General features: G+C 33.2%; 1 protein-coding gene across 4 annotated transcripts in view; it reads right to left on the bottom strand.

Annotated features, from left to right (window-relative positions):
* The window catches only part of RAVER2 (ribonucleoprotein, PTB binding 2), a 144,313-nt gene that overhangs the window by 44,746 nt on the left and 84,130 nt on the right, over positions 1 to 15,437 (bottom strand). For 3 of the 4 annotated variants that reach the window (XM_059924056.1, XM_059924047.1, XM_059924063.1), the window contains 4 exons: positions 8,545 to 8,630; positions 6,750 to 6,854; positions 6,480 to 6,591; positions 4,283 to 4,551 (listed from right to left, as the gene is read on the bottom strand). In XM_059924056.1, the coding sequence (XP_059780039.1) occupies positions 4,283 to 4,551; positions 6,480 to 6,591; positions 6,750 to 6,854; positions 8,545 to 8,630 (572 nt within the window). The remainder of the gene's footprint in view (positions 1 to 4,282; positions 4,552 to 6,479; positions 6,592 to 6,749; positions 6,855 to 8,544; positions 8,631 to 15,437) is intronic. The other variant, XM_059924050.1, reaches the window with a different exon arrangement.

The raw sequence follows: 15,437 nt of genomic DNA, 5'->3' as shown, positions 1-15,437 counted from the left end.
CCATATATAAAGGACATACCCATAGCTTTTCCTCTAAGATCAGGAAAAGGACAAGGATGCCCACTCTCACCGCTTTTATTCAACATAGTATTGGAAGTCCTAGCCAGAGCAATTTGGCAAGAAAAAAGAAATAAAAGGCATCTAAATCAAAAAGGAAGAAATTGAACCATCTCTGTTTGCATCTGTTGCATTTCTATATACTAACAATGAACTATTCAAAAAGAAATTAAGAAAACAATCCCAGTTATAATACCATCAAAAAGAGTAAAATACTTAGGAATAAATTTAGCCAAGGAGGTGACAGATCTGTATACTGAAAACTATATGACATTGATAAAAGAAATCGAAAATTACACAAATATCTGGAAAGATATCCTGGGTTCATGGATTAGAAGAACTAATATTGTTAAAATGTCCACACTGCCCAAAGCGATCTACAGATTCAATGTAATCCCTATCAAGATTTCAATGGCACTTTTCACAGAAATAGAACGAACAATCCTAAAATTTATGTGGAACCACAAAAGATCCTGAATAGCTAAAGCAATCTTGAGAAAAAGTTCAAAGCGGAGGCATCACACTTCCTGGTTCCAAATTATATTACAAAGCCACAGTCATCAAAACAGTATGGTACTTGCATAAAAACAGACACACTGAGCTATGAAAAGAATAGAGCCCCGAAATACAGCCATAAATATGTGGTCAACTAATATTTGAAAAGGGTGCCAAGAATACACAATGGGTAAAGGACACTCTCTTTAATAAACAGGTGTTGGGAAAACTGTATGTCCATATGGAAAAAAATGAGACTGGATCCTGATCTTACATCACACACAAATATTTACTCAAACTGGATTAAAGACTTAAATATAAGACCCGAAACCATAAAACTAGAAGAAAATATAGGGGAAAAGCTACTTGACATTGGTCTTAGCAATCATTTTTTGGATATGACACCAAAAGCATAGACAACAAAAGCAAAAATAAGCAAGTGCTAAAAAGCTAAACTAAACTAAAGAGCTTCTCTACAGCAAAGGAAACAATCAACAAAATTAAAAGGCAACTTATGGAATGGGAGAACATATTTGCAAACCATATATCTGAGAAGGGGTTAATATCCAAAATATATTTAGGAACTCATATGACTCAATAGCAAAGAAAACAAATAACCCAATTAAAAAATAGCAAAGAACCTGAATAGACATTTTTGCAAAGAAGATATACAGGTGACCAATAGACATATGAAGAGGTGTTTAACATCACTAATCATTGGGGAAATGCAAATCCAAAACCACAATGAGACACGATGTTGGTGAGGATGTGGAGAAATTGGAACCCTCGTGCTTTGCTGGTGGAAATGAAAAATGGTACAGCTGCTGTGGAAAATAGAACGGCAGTTCCTCAAAAAATAAGATATAGATGTACCATATGATTCAGCTATTCCACTTCTGGGTAAATACCCCAAAGAATTGAAAACAGGGACTCAAACAGATATTTGTACATAGCAGCATTTTTCACAAGAGCCCAAAGATGGAAACAACCCAAATGTCCATCAATGGATGAATGGATAAAGAAAATGTAGTCTAGGGACTTCCCTGGTGGCGCAGTGGTTAAGAATCCACCTGCCAATGCAGGGGACACAGGTTTGAGCCCTGGTCCGGGAAGATCCCACATGCCACAGAGCAACTAAGCCAGTGAGCCACAACTACTGAGCCCGTGTGCCACAACTACTGAAGCCCGTGCATCTAGAGCCCATGCTCCTCAACAAGAGAAGCCACTGCAATGAGAAGCCCGCACACCGCAACGAAGAGTAGCCACCACTTGCCGCAACTAGAGAAAGCCTGTGGGCAGCAACGAAGACCCAACACAGCCAAAAATAAATAAATAAATAATTTTTTAAAATGTAGTCTATAAATACAACAGAATATTATTCAGCCTTTAAAAAAAGGAAATTCCAATACATGCTATAACATGGATGACCCTTGAAGACACTATTGTGATGGAAATAAGTCAGACACAAAGGACAAAAACTGTATCATTCCACTTACTTTGGGTACCTAGAATAGTCAAATTCTAAGACAGAAAGTAAACAGTGTTTACTGGAGGCTGGGGAGAAGGGAAAATGGAGAGTTGTTGAATGGGTACAGAGCTGCAATATGGGATGATGAAAAAGTTCTGGAGATGGATAGTAGTGATAGTTGCAAAACAATGTGAATGTACTTAATGCCACTGAGTTGTACACTTAAAATTCAGATCTCACCCCTATCTCTCTGAATCAGATTCTCAGGACTGAGGAAGTTAGAGTCCAACCCTCTCCATCTTTTTTTTTTTTTAAACTCCAGTGGTGATTCTGACAAAAAAGACAGAATCAAGAATCACTGGTCAACATAATATTAAAGATGCAGGTCTAAAAATCTACAGCCGAGTTTAACCAACTGTTTAACAAAGTCCAAAATCTTGCTACATACTAGGAAAACATACTTGAGGTTACCTGGTCCAAGCCCCTATTGTCAGGAAAGAAGAATCACTTCTACAACAATCTGTACAGATGTTCACCTGGGGTCTGCATAATCATTTTCAGTGATATGACATTCACATCTTTGTGAAAGTGTCAAACTTTTTCTTTGTTTGAAAACTTCAACTATTCTTTGTTATATTAAGCCTAAATCTGCTTTATTGTATGTCATACTTATTGGACTAATTCTGCCCACTAGAGAAACATAAAATACCATGTGACTAGACTAGTCTGTAAATTTTTTTTTTTTTTAATGTCAAATTAAATGTCAGCTGGTCAACCCTTGCCAAGTTCCATGTATCTATTTCCTTCAATTCTTCTTCACGGGACTTGTTTTCCAGGCCCTGCCCCACTTCACCTGTCTTCTTCCAGATACACTCTCATTTGCCCATTATGTGAATCACCTCAAGTCCAGTTTTTCTAAAGACCCTAGTGCTTTCAATGAATTAAAAAGTCTGTGCAAAAACATACAGACTATTGATATATGAGTTTTATTTAACGTCCCTCAATAACTTAAGCAATTAATCCTGCAGATAAATCTTTAAAATTCATTCTATGAAGAACCACCTTAGCTTCCTCAATGTATAAGTATAGGCAGTCTATCCATACCTCCTGCCATGACTAGGTGACACCAAAAGCTCTTACAAAGTCAATATTATTATTTTGACATTTGAATATAGCCAACTACAAGAACTGTTTCCTCACATGCCACTTCTAATCCAAAGGGTATTTTAGGGTACAAGTTAAAAAACTTAAATGTACTTTATTCTACCTACCAATTATAACATTTACAAATATCAGTGGTTTATAAAACAATAAAATTTTGGGTAAAAACCTCCAGAATTAAAACCAAGATTAGATTCTTTTGAACAGACCAGAGATTAATAACTGGCTTTGAAATTTTTCAGATAAAATAGAATTTATTCTACCTTTAAATATTAAAATAATACTTAATTAGCTATAGAATATACATTTTAGAAAAAAATTAGTATATTTTAAAGAACAGTGTTATTATTTACTAAGAAATCCTTATAAATAATATCATTATATAATTGGATAAGTATTAATGGTACTACTACACTTTTCCAAACTACAAAATTTTGAACTTACATTCCTTTATATTTGAAAACTATGCATATCTCAAAGTTTTTAGACAAGCAAATGTTTATAGGAATAAAGAATTCATATTTAAATATTTCATAATAACAGATTTTAAAAAAATTTTATAAAAATTAAATTATTTTATTTACAGACAAACTGGCAAGTAATTAAGCAGAATCCCAAACATCATTTAGCATAACTTATCAAAGGATGGATTTTTGTTTGTTTATAATGACAGGTTTTGTTTTTTTTTTTAAGAGTCCAATATTTTCTTCTCTTTTGAGAAGTAAATGTACAGTATGAAAAAGTCTTCATGTCATTGACATATTATAGGAATTATCTAGTTTATAATCCATATTTATATACTTTAAGTATATTATCAACTTCCTTTGAAATTCAAAAATATTTAAGATTGCTTGATACTTCATAAATTATACCACCTGTAAAATAACCAAAAATTAGATTACTCTCGAATTAGAATAATTTCATTTAAGATATAGTTTAAAAGGAATATGTATATATTCCTTTGTAGTATATACATACATGTAGTATACACATATATACTTCATGTATATACATGTATGCATTTATATGTATGTGTATGCATGCATGCACAGTCTCTCTCTCTCACACACACACACACACACACACACAGAGTTTTCTTACCCCTGAACTTATCTCCAGGCCTTTTGGCTGACTTTGTTGTTGTTTATGATGTCCCGTGAGCAAGCCTCCAGCAGTAAGGTTTGGAAAGCTCTGAAGATAAGCCTGTGACCCTGAGAAATTTCCTTCTGCCATCCCCACCAAGGCTGGCTGTTTCTCCTGAGTGTTCCCATGCCCTGGCCCAGCTTGTCCAGCAATGTGCTGACTTGGAAGGAATGGTAACATGCCCATGCCAGCTGTTATAGTTGTTTGAGTTGGAATCAAATTAGATGCTGTAGTGAACCACAAATGCAAAAAGGTTTTGGTTAGATGAGGCTTATTCACAATAGTCCTTTCGATTTTGTCAAGTTATGGGCAAAATGTGCAGAAACCTATTTTTTTTACCTATTAGAGAATAGTTAAAATACAAAAGGTGAGGTTAAAGGTTATAAATTAGCAGCCTCCTGTATGGAAAAACAAAAACCTCTAATAGTAATCATGCTTTTCCTATTTTCAACAACTTCCAGGATAATCTCAAGGATATTATATTTTTTAGTTCCAAGTTTTAATTGTACATTTTAGAAGGTGAGAGCAAAATTTATATACTTTTTGGCATTTAAGTTATATCAGTACCTTTTTTTTAATGCCCAGTCATTGTAATTTGCCTGCTTTCATATTCGAAGGGAATAATTAACTAAGCCTTCAGTTTAAAAGAAATCTCTGACACTCAAAAATTAATAAAGTTACATTAAACCCAACAATACATTTAGTCAGCCGGCTTGTACCAGCTCATAAGAGTCAACTGTGCTATCTCTTCCCAGCTCCTGAGTTCAACGTCTTTGCATGAGTAACCTGAAATCAGCCATGGTTGGACTGTTTACACACAGAAATCCACAAATGCTACAAATCAAGACGTTTTTTTAACCCAGAGAGCTGGTTTTTAAACACCAGCACACCACTGGTTTAAAAAAACATCAATATTTATGAATAGCTAAGCACCAAATGAAAGTTTAACACATTAAAGTTTTACATTGTTATTTACAGGGAATAACAAGAAATTCTGGAAGAAATAAAATTTTAATAGGAAAATTCTGAACCATTCCATTTTTTAAAACTCTATAGGCCAAAACTAAATGAAAAGAGCTAGTTTTGACAACTATTTTAATTAAATCAAAGTTATATTTTACAAATTCACTAAACAAATTTCTTAAATTATTTTTAGTACTATTTAGAGATAGATTCTCAGTTCTATCTTTTAGCAATATATTTATTTGGACACTTTGAATTTTCAGCGTTCTTAAAGCAGCAGTGCTAAAGCAAATGGCTAATTATTTAATCCAACACAAATTATAAATATCTGTATAAGCTTTCAGGCATACAATATTTAATTTTTAGGACAGACTCCATCACACCCTAAAAATGTCTGTACCTGTCTGTGTACTGGTTTAACTTTTGCCCAATTCCAATAGTCTGAATTGATTATTTGACCATTTGATTTGGTTTTATGTACAAGAGGCTAAATATGCTACCCATATTTAACTGACTTGGTTTTTTTTCTTTTTTATCACTGGTGGACTTTCTCTGTTTTTCACCCCTCAGCAAGCTCACTTCGAACAAATTTCAATTAAACTTCAAGTTGAAAGTGCCTTTCAAAATCACATAAGACATCTTGGTATACTACCATGCTATTATTCTGAAAAGAAAAATAATTGTTCTGTTTAAATTTGTTATATTTTAGAGGCACATAATACACATTTTTTTTTTTTTACTACTAATTTGGAGCTCACATTTTAGAAATGATACAAATAAACAAACTTTAAATTTACAATTACCAGATATTTCTTAATAAAAGCTAAGGGTTTCTTATCCAGGCAAAAGTTAAATGGATCCCTATGTAATGTGCTGTCAGCCCAGTGGGCAGCATGTCAGTCTCAAATAGATCTATGTCTTTGCCTCATGCTGCTGTGAACCTTCATCAAATATTAAAGCATATCCAACAGAGAAAGTCTTATCTTGGCATAGAAGCAAGTCCATCAATAAATAACTATCAATAGTATTCTAATATTAAAAATAGAAAAGCCAAGAGGGCTCTTGAAATTTTAAATGATTGAATAAAACTCAAATCTGACCTTCCTGTAAATAAAAGTAGAATACAGGTACACTATCTTTAAATCTCAAATCTGACTGTTTACTGACATCTCAGCAAATACACATCATTTACTTTTATGTGCTTCTCCAAGATGGCCCAACTCTGTTTTCAATGGAAGCGGTGACCCTATCCCTACTGCAGCTTGAAGTACCATAGCTGGGGGTTCTCCAAGTAAGCCTGGTTTCTGCAAAAGAAGAGAAGAAAAGACTTTTGCTCATGGCAGCAAGACATAACCTAATAAAAAAGCTACACATGTGAAAATTCATTAACAATCTGACCAACAGCATGATTATAGAAAAAGAATGAACTCTTTTCAAATGAAAAAAATAATTCCATACTTACATTATTAGTATGAATATTCTCAAACTTCATTAATTGTTGCTGTGCCAGTGGTACATGAGAAAGATTCTGAAGAAATAAATTAGAAGTATTACCCATAAGTGAGCTCTGTGAAAATGATAAAACATTAAGTAAGCTTAATTTTGAAGAGCTACTTGTTGTGTAATTCATTTTAAAGTTCAATTCCTGAGTTGATCTGAGCAAAAGCAACAGCTTCTTAATATTCTACTTTCTAATTACGGGCAACACTAATTAATTCTTTCAATAATACACAAGATGTGACCATACAGTCATGAAACTAATTCCATATCCCTTCCTTCTTTTCTTTCATCCTTCCTCCCCTCCCCTCACCCCTTTCTGGCTTTGATGTCAGTATCATTCAATCATTTATTTATTCATTTAATCATTCAACAAAGATTTATTGAGCACTTCTATGTGCCAGGTACTGTGCTACAGTATGATCTGCCCTTATGGATCTTATAGTCCCCTGAGGAGGGGAGACATTAATTAATTATAAAATCATACAATTAAAAATGGCAATGAGTGTATGAAGGAAAAATACAAGGAGCTATGGGAACAAACAGTGGTGGAACTTGATTTAGATGGGTAAATTCAAGGAAGGTTTCCCTGAGGAACTAACTCTTGCACAGAGATCTGAAGGCTGTGGAGAAATAACTAGGTGAAGTCTGGGGGAACAAGGTGGTGCTGCGGTGGGAAGTATTCCAGGCAGAAGGAACAGCAGGAGCATGGACCTAAGGAGAAGAGAAGAAAGCCCTTCAAGGACCAAAAGCAGTTCACCAGAGCTGGGACAGTGATACCTAAGGCATATGAGAGGCAGGAAAGGCCAGCTTAGACAGGCCTCAAGGCAAAATTAAGCAGTTGGTCTTTATTTTAAAGCAAAGGGAATATTGTCAATACTCTGGTCTCCCCTCCCATATCACTTCAAACCTTATTGTAATTAACTGTTTAATGCTTGTTTTCTCTATTTGTTGAAATTCTATAAGGATAAGGACTGTGAATATTCTGTTCAATGCTGTAGCCTCAATGACTAGCAGAGTGTCTAGTACATGTTAGATTTTCAATAAAATATGTTGAGTAAATGAATGAACCATGTACAGGTCATATGCTAGATTCTAAGAATGAAAAATAAACAAACAATAAGCCTTTTCCTTAAAAAGCTGCGTTTAGGAACAGACATTCATTCATTCAACCTATAACAACCCATTTATTATGTGTTAGGTTTGATTTGTAATTAGGCTTCTATATAGATGTAGCCTTAAACAGTACCTGAAATTAGTAGGTAATATTTATCTCTAATATTACGGATATTTATGTACACAAACATAGTTTAAAATACTTATCTGAAAAAGGTAAGAAAAAAATTTTTTACTCTCATAAATATATAAATTATTTCTATAACATTGATTAAATTTTAAGAATTAAGAGTTATTGTTCATTAATTTTTCTTTCTGTAAATACTTTTTTGAGTTAAGACCACATAAGACTTGTTTTGAGCTACTGAGTTATTTCTAGAAAAATATACCACAAAATATACCTCTTCCCTTCTTAATGCCCTACAAATAGGAATCAATAAATATATAAACTATGATGCTTTGATTACCTTAATTTGATCTGATTTCCTTATTAAGTTCTGTTTTTATGTAGGTACACTTACTACTAAGAATTTCATTTAAAAACAAAATACTCATTTAACTCCTTGAGAACTTTAAGTGTAAAGAACAAACAAAATATTCACTCCAAATTTTTGATGCTTCAGTACTCGATGCTATTTATATACCTGATGTGCTTTATTCAAATGTAAAAATGCAGGGGACATGGATGGATTCATCAGATGTGGCAAGCTGTGAGGTGTTCCAAGAACTGCTTTAAGAAAATAAAAGTAAAAATTTAACTTTATGATATATATGGAATTAAAAAAATAAATAAAACAAACTCCAAAAAGGGTAAATGAATATTTCTTTAAACTTTTAACGTATTTAGTGGAAGTTCAATGATATACTGACCTTGTCATTGTACAAGAAGTGACAGGCTCCTCTCCTTGTGATTCAACTCTAGAATTTGATTTAAAATTCCAACACCTTCTGTCTCAATGGTAAAACACCAAACCTAGCCTTTCTCTTCTCTGGCACTTAGTGCAAGAAAACTAATTCCACCTTTTAATAAGTATAATACTAATTGAACCCATGTTATTTGCTCAGTATTTTTGTTAGGTTTTTTTGGGTATTCTGGCAGCGGATCAGGTGGGAGGGGAAGGACAATATACAATCCTTGTCGTTAAAGCTTATAATCCAATTGAGAAGAGAATATGTACATTTAAAAATATTTCATTAAAAAACCTAAAGAAAGAACAATATTGTACATAGTTGATAAAAGGAATAAATGATAACCATACACTTTATCAAGTTTGTCTAAGAGTACAAATACCAGAGTACATATCAGAAGAGATATTTTAAGAACAGACAATATACAGACAAAAAGAACCATGAGATAGAAAATATATGAAGCAATTCATCTAATTATTAGATGTAAATTGTCATAATATACAGCTAATTAGAATCATAGAAGGTCAGGCTTAGAAAGTACTTCAAAAAGCACGTAATCCAATGATCAAACATATTTAAAATTTATACATAACACTGCTACAAGTTCATTCATGCTTTAAAAACTTTGCTTCAAATTTTTGTTACTTGTGAAGGCAATCCATTACATCTTTGGAAAACTGACCATTAGAAAGCACTTTCTTTAGAATGAACCAGTTTCAATGACAGGTAATGGGAAGATTAGATCATTAGGATAAGTTGCTTATAAAGGAAAATACTGTTTATTAGGAAAGAGGGGTAAAGATCACCATTTCATAATGATTAAGGGGTCAATTCATCAATTAGGATGCAACAATCTTAAATGTCTGTGGACCAAATAACAAAGCTTCAAAATATATGAAGCAAAAATTTCTAGAACTGAAAGGAAAAGTAGACAAATCTACAATTATGGTTAGAGATTTCAATATCACTTCCTCTCATTTTTCAGACAGTCACTGTATTTTGTTATAAAACATTAAAATATTTTTTCACAGCTTTTAGTGAATATAGTATTTCCCAGTTTAAAACAACAACCACCAGAATTAAAACATTCTGAAAATGTCCACAGTCTCACATCTAACTGCCCTTACCCTTAGATCTTGGCTAGGTCTCCCATTGAGCCTCTTGCTCCCCTCAATAATTGATAGCATAAGATGACTGAAAACCAGTAAGGATATAGGAGACCTGAACAACACTATCAACCTAAAATTATATACAAAGGATTATAAAGCTGAGACGAAGTGACAGAGTGGCATGGACTTATATATACTACCAAATGTAAAATAGATAGCTAGTGGGAAGCAGCCGCACAGCACAGGGAGATCAGCTTGGTGCTTTGTGACCACCTAGAGGGGTGGGATGGGGGGGTGGGAGGGAGACACAAGAGGGAGGGGATATGGGGATGTATGTATATGTATAGCTGATTCACTTTGTTATAAAGCAGAAACTAACACACCTTTGTAAAGCGATTATACTCCAGTAAAGATGTTAAAAAAAAAAACTGATTTGCAAGGCAGAAATAGAGACACAGACGTAGAGAACAAACGTATGGACACCAAGGGGGGAAAGCGGGGCAGTGGGGGTAGTGGAGGTGGTGGTGAGATGAATTGGGAGATTGGGATTGGCATATATACACTAATATGTATAAAACAGATAACTTGTAACAACCTGCTGTATAAGAAAATAGTCTTTAAAAAAAAAAGAAAAGAAAACTGATGTTCATGGTCAAAAAAAAAAAGGATTATAGTAAGTAATGACCAGGTGTGGCTTACCGTAGGAGTGAAAGATTGGTTTAACATTCAAAAATCAATCAATATAATTCATCATGATAACAGACCAGAAATTAAAAAGCCACATTGATGATATCAATAAATGGAGAAAAGCATTATATAAATCCCAGCAATTATCATGATAAAATATCTCAGCAATATAATCCTTATAATCCTTAGTTGTTTTTTTTTTTTCTTTTTTCCTTTGTGGGATATTCGAAAGTTTAAAACGTATGAGTCCTAACTTTGGTGGCATCTCAGCTAAAAGAAAAAGCTAAAAGAAGAAAAATTTCCCAGCTTGAAAAAGGAAATCTGTGAATAAAAAACTATAGGTAACATAATGCTTAATAATAAAAGAATGAATGCTTTCTCTGTAAGATCAGGAACAGGGCAAGGATGTCCACTGTCATCAGTTCAATGCACAAATTTTTCAGGAATTTCTATCAACTGCAATAAAGCAAGAAAAAAAATAAAAGGTATACATATTGTAAAGGAAGAAGTAAAACTGTGTTTATTTGTAGATGACATGATTGTCTATACAGAAAACCCTAAGGGCAATACCTACTACTGATAGAAATAGAAAGCAAGACTGCAATACAAGATAAATAGACAAAATCAATTGTACTTGTATATGCTAGCAACAAGCAATAGGAAACTGAAATTTAAAAAGTAATACTATTTAAAATAGTATCAAGAATATATAAAGAACTCAGCAACAAAAAGACACACAACCCTGTTTAAAAATGGGCAAAGAACTTGATTAAGCATTTCTCCAAAAGAAGACATAAAAATAGACAACAAGCACAAGAAAAGATGCTCAACATAATTAGTCATTAGGGAAATTCAAATCAAAACCATGATGAGTTGCCAGTTGATTCCTATTTGGATGGCTAAAATAATAATAATAATTTTTAAAACCCAGAAAGTAACAAGAGTCTGTAAAGTTATGGAGAAATTGGAACCCTCATACATTGCTTTGGGAATGTAAAATGGTGCAGCCACTGTGGAAAACAGCTTGGCAGTTCCTTAACAAGTTAAACATAGAATAACCATATGACCCACCAATTCTAGTTCTAGGAATATAACTCCAAAAGAACTGAAAACAAATGTTAAAATGCTTGTACATGAATATTCATAGCAACACTCTTCACAACAGTCGAAAAGTGAAAACAACTCAAATGTCCATCAATGCTATGTGCATACAATGGAATATTATTCAGCCACAAAAAGGAATGACGTACTGATACATATTACAGTACTCAAAAACATCATGCTAAGTGAAAGAAGCCAGACACCAAAAGTCACATAGCGACTTCTGTTTATATGAAACACCCAGAATAAGCAAAAGTGTAAAGATAGAAAGCAGATTGGTTGTTGCCAGGGCCTGGACAGAGGAGGAAATGGGAAGTAACTGTTTCATGGGTCCAGATTTTATTTTGAGGTAATGAAAATGTTTGAAAGTAGGCAGAGTTGGTGATTACACAACATTGTGAATGTACCAAATGCCACTGAATTACTGACTCTGAATTCTGCCTCAGAAAATTACTGCAATAAAAAAATAGTATCAAGGAACATGAAATGCTATGGATAAATCTGCAAAAATATGTGTAAGATTTATACCCTGAAAACTACAAAATACTGCTGAGAGAAATTAAAGAAGACCTAAATAAATGGAGAGATATACCGCACTTATGGCAAATTGCTGTCAATTCTGCACAGATTAGCATACAGATTCAACACAATTCCAATCAAATTTCCAGAAGACGTTTTTCATAGAAATTGACAGCTGATTCTAAAATTTATATGCAAATACAAAGGACCTAGGATAGGCAAAACAAAGAGAAAAAGAACAGAGTTGAAGGACTTTCACTAACTGATTTCAGGACTTATTATAAAACTGTATATAATCAAGACAATGTAGTATTGATATAAAGACAGACATTTAGATCAATGGAATAGAAACAGAGATAGAGCCATATATATATGGTCAATTGATTTTTGAAAAAAGTGTCAAGAAATTCAATGAAAAAGGATAATCTTTTTTAACAAATGATGCTGGAACAACTGTAAAAAAAAAATTAACTTGGACCTTTACCTCATATCATAAACAACAATTAACTTGAAATCATTCATCAACCTAAATTTAAGAGGTAAAATTATAAAACTTCTTGAAGAGAAAACATATAAGAACATCTTGGCAAAGATTTCTTAGATATGACACAAGAAGTATGAATTATAAAACAAAAAATAATAAACTGGACATAAAGTATTTAACCAATAAACTGGTCAAAATAAAAAATTTTGCTCTTCAAAAGATATTGTTAAGAAAATAAAAGGACAACCTACAGAGTGGGTGCAAACCCATATATCCAATAAAGGACTTGTATCTAGGATAAAAAATCCTATCAACTTAATAGGAAGATAAACAACCTAATTTTAAAATGTACAAAATATCTTAAAAGATATATTAACAAAGAAGGTAAAAAGATGTCAAATTAGTACATTAAAAGTTGTTCAAAATCATTTGTCAAAAGGGATATTCAAATTAAAACCACAATGAGATAGCACTATAAACCAAATAGAAAGACTAAAATTAAAGGATCAACATATCAAATGTTGGTGAGGATACTGAACGAACTAGAGCCCTGGACACTGATGGTGTGAATGTAAAATGGTTCAACCACATAGAAAACAATTGGAAGAGTGTCTTACAATGTAAACATACACCTACCATATGACCCAGCCATTCCACAACTATGTCTTTATCCAAGAGAAATGAAAGCATAAGTCTACATAAAGATTAGAAGCAAATGTTCACAGCAATTTTATCTGTAATGACCCCAAACAGGAAATAACCTAATGTTCAACAAATCAATGAAAATGGAAATTGTAGAATGGAATACTACTCAGCATTAAAAACGGAACAAAACTATTGGTACATGCAGCAACATGGATGAATCTCAAAATAATAAGCCGAGGGCAAGAAGCCGTACGGTACATACTGTGTGACTCCATTTATATAAATTTCTAGAAAATACAAACTATAGTGACAGAAAGCAAATCAGTAGTTCCCTGGGGATGGGGGGAGGGGTTACAATGAGGCAAAAGGAAAGTTTTGAGAGTAATGAATATGTTCATTATTTGGATTATGGCGAGAGTTTCATGGGTTATACATATGTTAAAGCTTACCAATTTGTACAATTTAAATATGTGCAGATGAATGTGCCTCAGTTATACCTCAAGAAAGCTGTTAAAAATACAATTTAGATTCTAAGTAATTATATACTAGTTAAACTTTAAGACAGACACACACACAAGGACAGAGAGAGAGAAATCTACAATATTTACACTATACTGTATTTTTTTAAGGTAGTTAGAAGGTCTGGATTGAAGAGAAAAGATCAGTACGGTTCAAGAAACATAAAGTAGGTACAGGAGGAAAATCGACCTGACGGTCGAGCACATTAGATCAGAAAAAAAGAAGGCAGACCAGAAAAGTAGTTAAAAGTTTACAGACTAGATCATATATAACAAGGTATGTATAAGTTGTGCAACAGAGAGGTTAAGGAAGGAGTTTAATCAGTAAACAATATTTAAGTACTTTTCACTATAAATAGCAGTTCTGTCCTAGGTGCCTGAGATGAACAAAACAGATAAATCTTTGCCATTATGGAGCCTCCTCTAGTCTAGTGGAAGAGAAGGCAATAAACAAGCAGATATGTGTCAGTTACTTGAAAAAATGATACAGTGAGAAAGAAGTTTGGGCAAGGGTTTAAATACAAATATATCATACAGGCATACTTCAGGTTTGGTTCCAGGCCACTCCAATAAAGTGATTATCGCAATAAAGCAAGTCACACAATTTTTTTGGTTTCCTGGTGCATATAAAAGTTATGTTTATGCTATACGGTAGTTTATTAAGTGTGCAATAGCATTATGTCTAAAAAACAATGTATATACCTCAATTTAAAATTCTAAAAATGCTAACCATCATCTGACAAAAGCAGTGTTGCCACAAACCTTCAATTTGTAAAAAAACATAGCATCTGTGAAGCACAGTAAAATATGGCACACTTGTGTGTATATATATCATATAATATAAACAAATTACAGAGAATTATGATCCTTTGTAATTATTTTAGTTTGTTCAGAGCCCTCTGTGAAGAGCTCAGGATATAGTAAGGGATATAGTTAAGATATAGTAAAAAAACATAGTAAAGGAAAAACGAATGAAATTTATTGATTAACAAGATAGCTTGTCTTTCCTGAACACCAAGAAACTTTCCATACACTCTCTCTTTGCATGTGTTCAAGTAAGGTATTTAACCCTCTTCCCTGGCCATTCCAAACAAAGAAAAAGCTATCAGTGTAATAATGAAACATCTTTCTTAAAATTGTAAAAGTAGCACTAAAATAAAAAAGCCTAATCTCATATGGTCATACACCAACCTGAGTAGAAAAGCAGAGTGGAGAATACATATCTTAGATGAAAACATGAGACAAAAATAATTTGGGGGAGAAGTTACTAAAGATAGTCCAGGTGTGAACTATACTTTCTAAGAGACCCAAGAGTGTAATATACTTCTTTAAACTCTGATACAATCTTGGACTGCATTAATAGAAATATAATGATCATAGGAGGGAAATCCCACTGCATTCTGTGCTGATTAGAACCCATCTGTAGGATAAATTCATGTCTGTGTACACCATATTTCAGGGGAACCCAGACAACCTAGGTATCTCTACAAGAGGACAACTTGGTGGGGGCGGGGTGCTCTAGAGAGCATATCCTATGACATGTTATGTAAAGTCAAATACAGAGC

The sequence above is a fragment of the Balaenoptera ricei genome, chromosome 1 (genome assembly GCF_028023285.1).
Source record: "Balaenoptera ricei isolate mBalRic1 chromosome 1, mBalRic1.hap2, whole genome shotgun sequence".
Taxonomy (NCBI): domain Eukaryota; kingdom Metazoa; phylum Chordata; class Mammalia; order Artiodactyla; family Balaenopteridae; genus Balaenoptera; species Balaenoptera ricei.
Note: the sequence above shows the minus strand (reverse complement) of the source record. Positions and strands in the feature narration are given on the sequence as shown.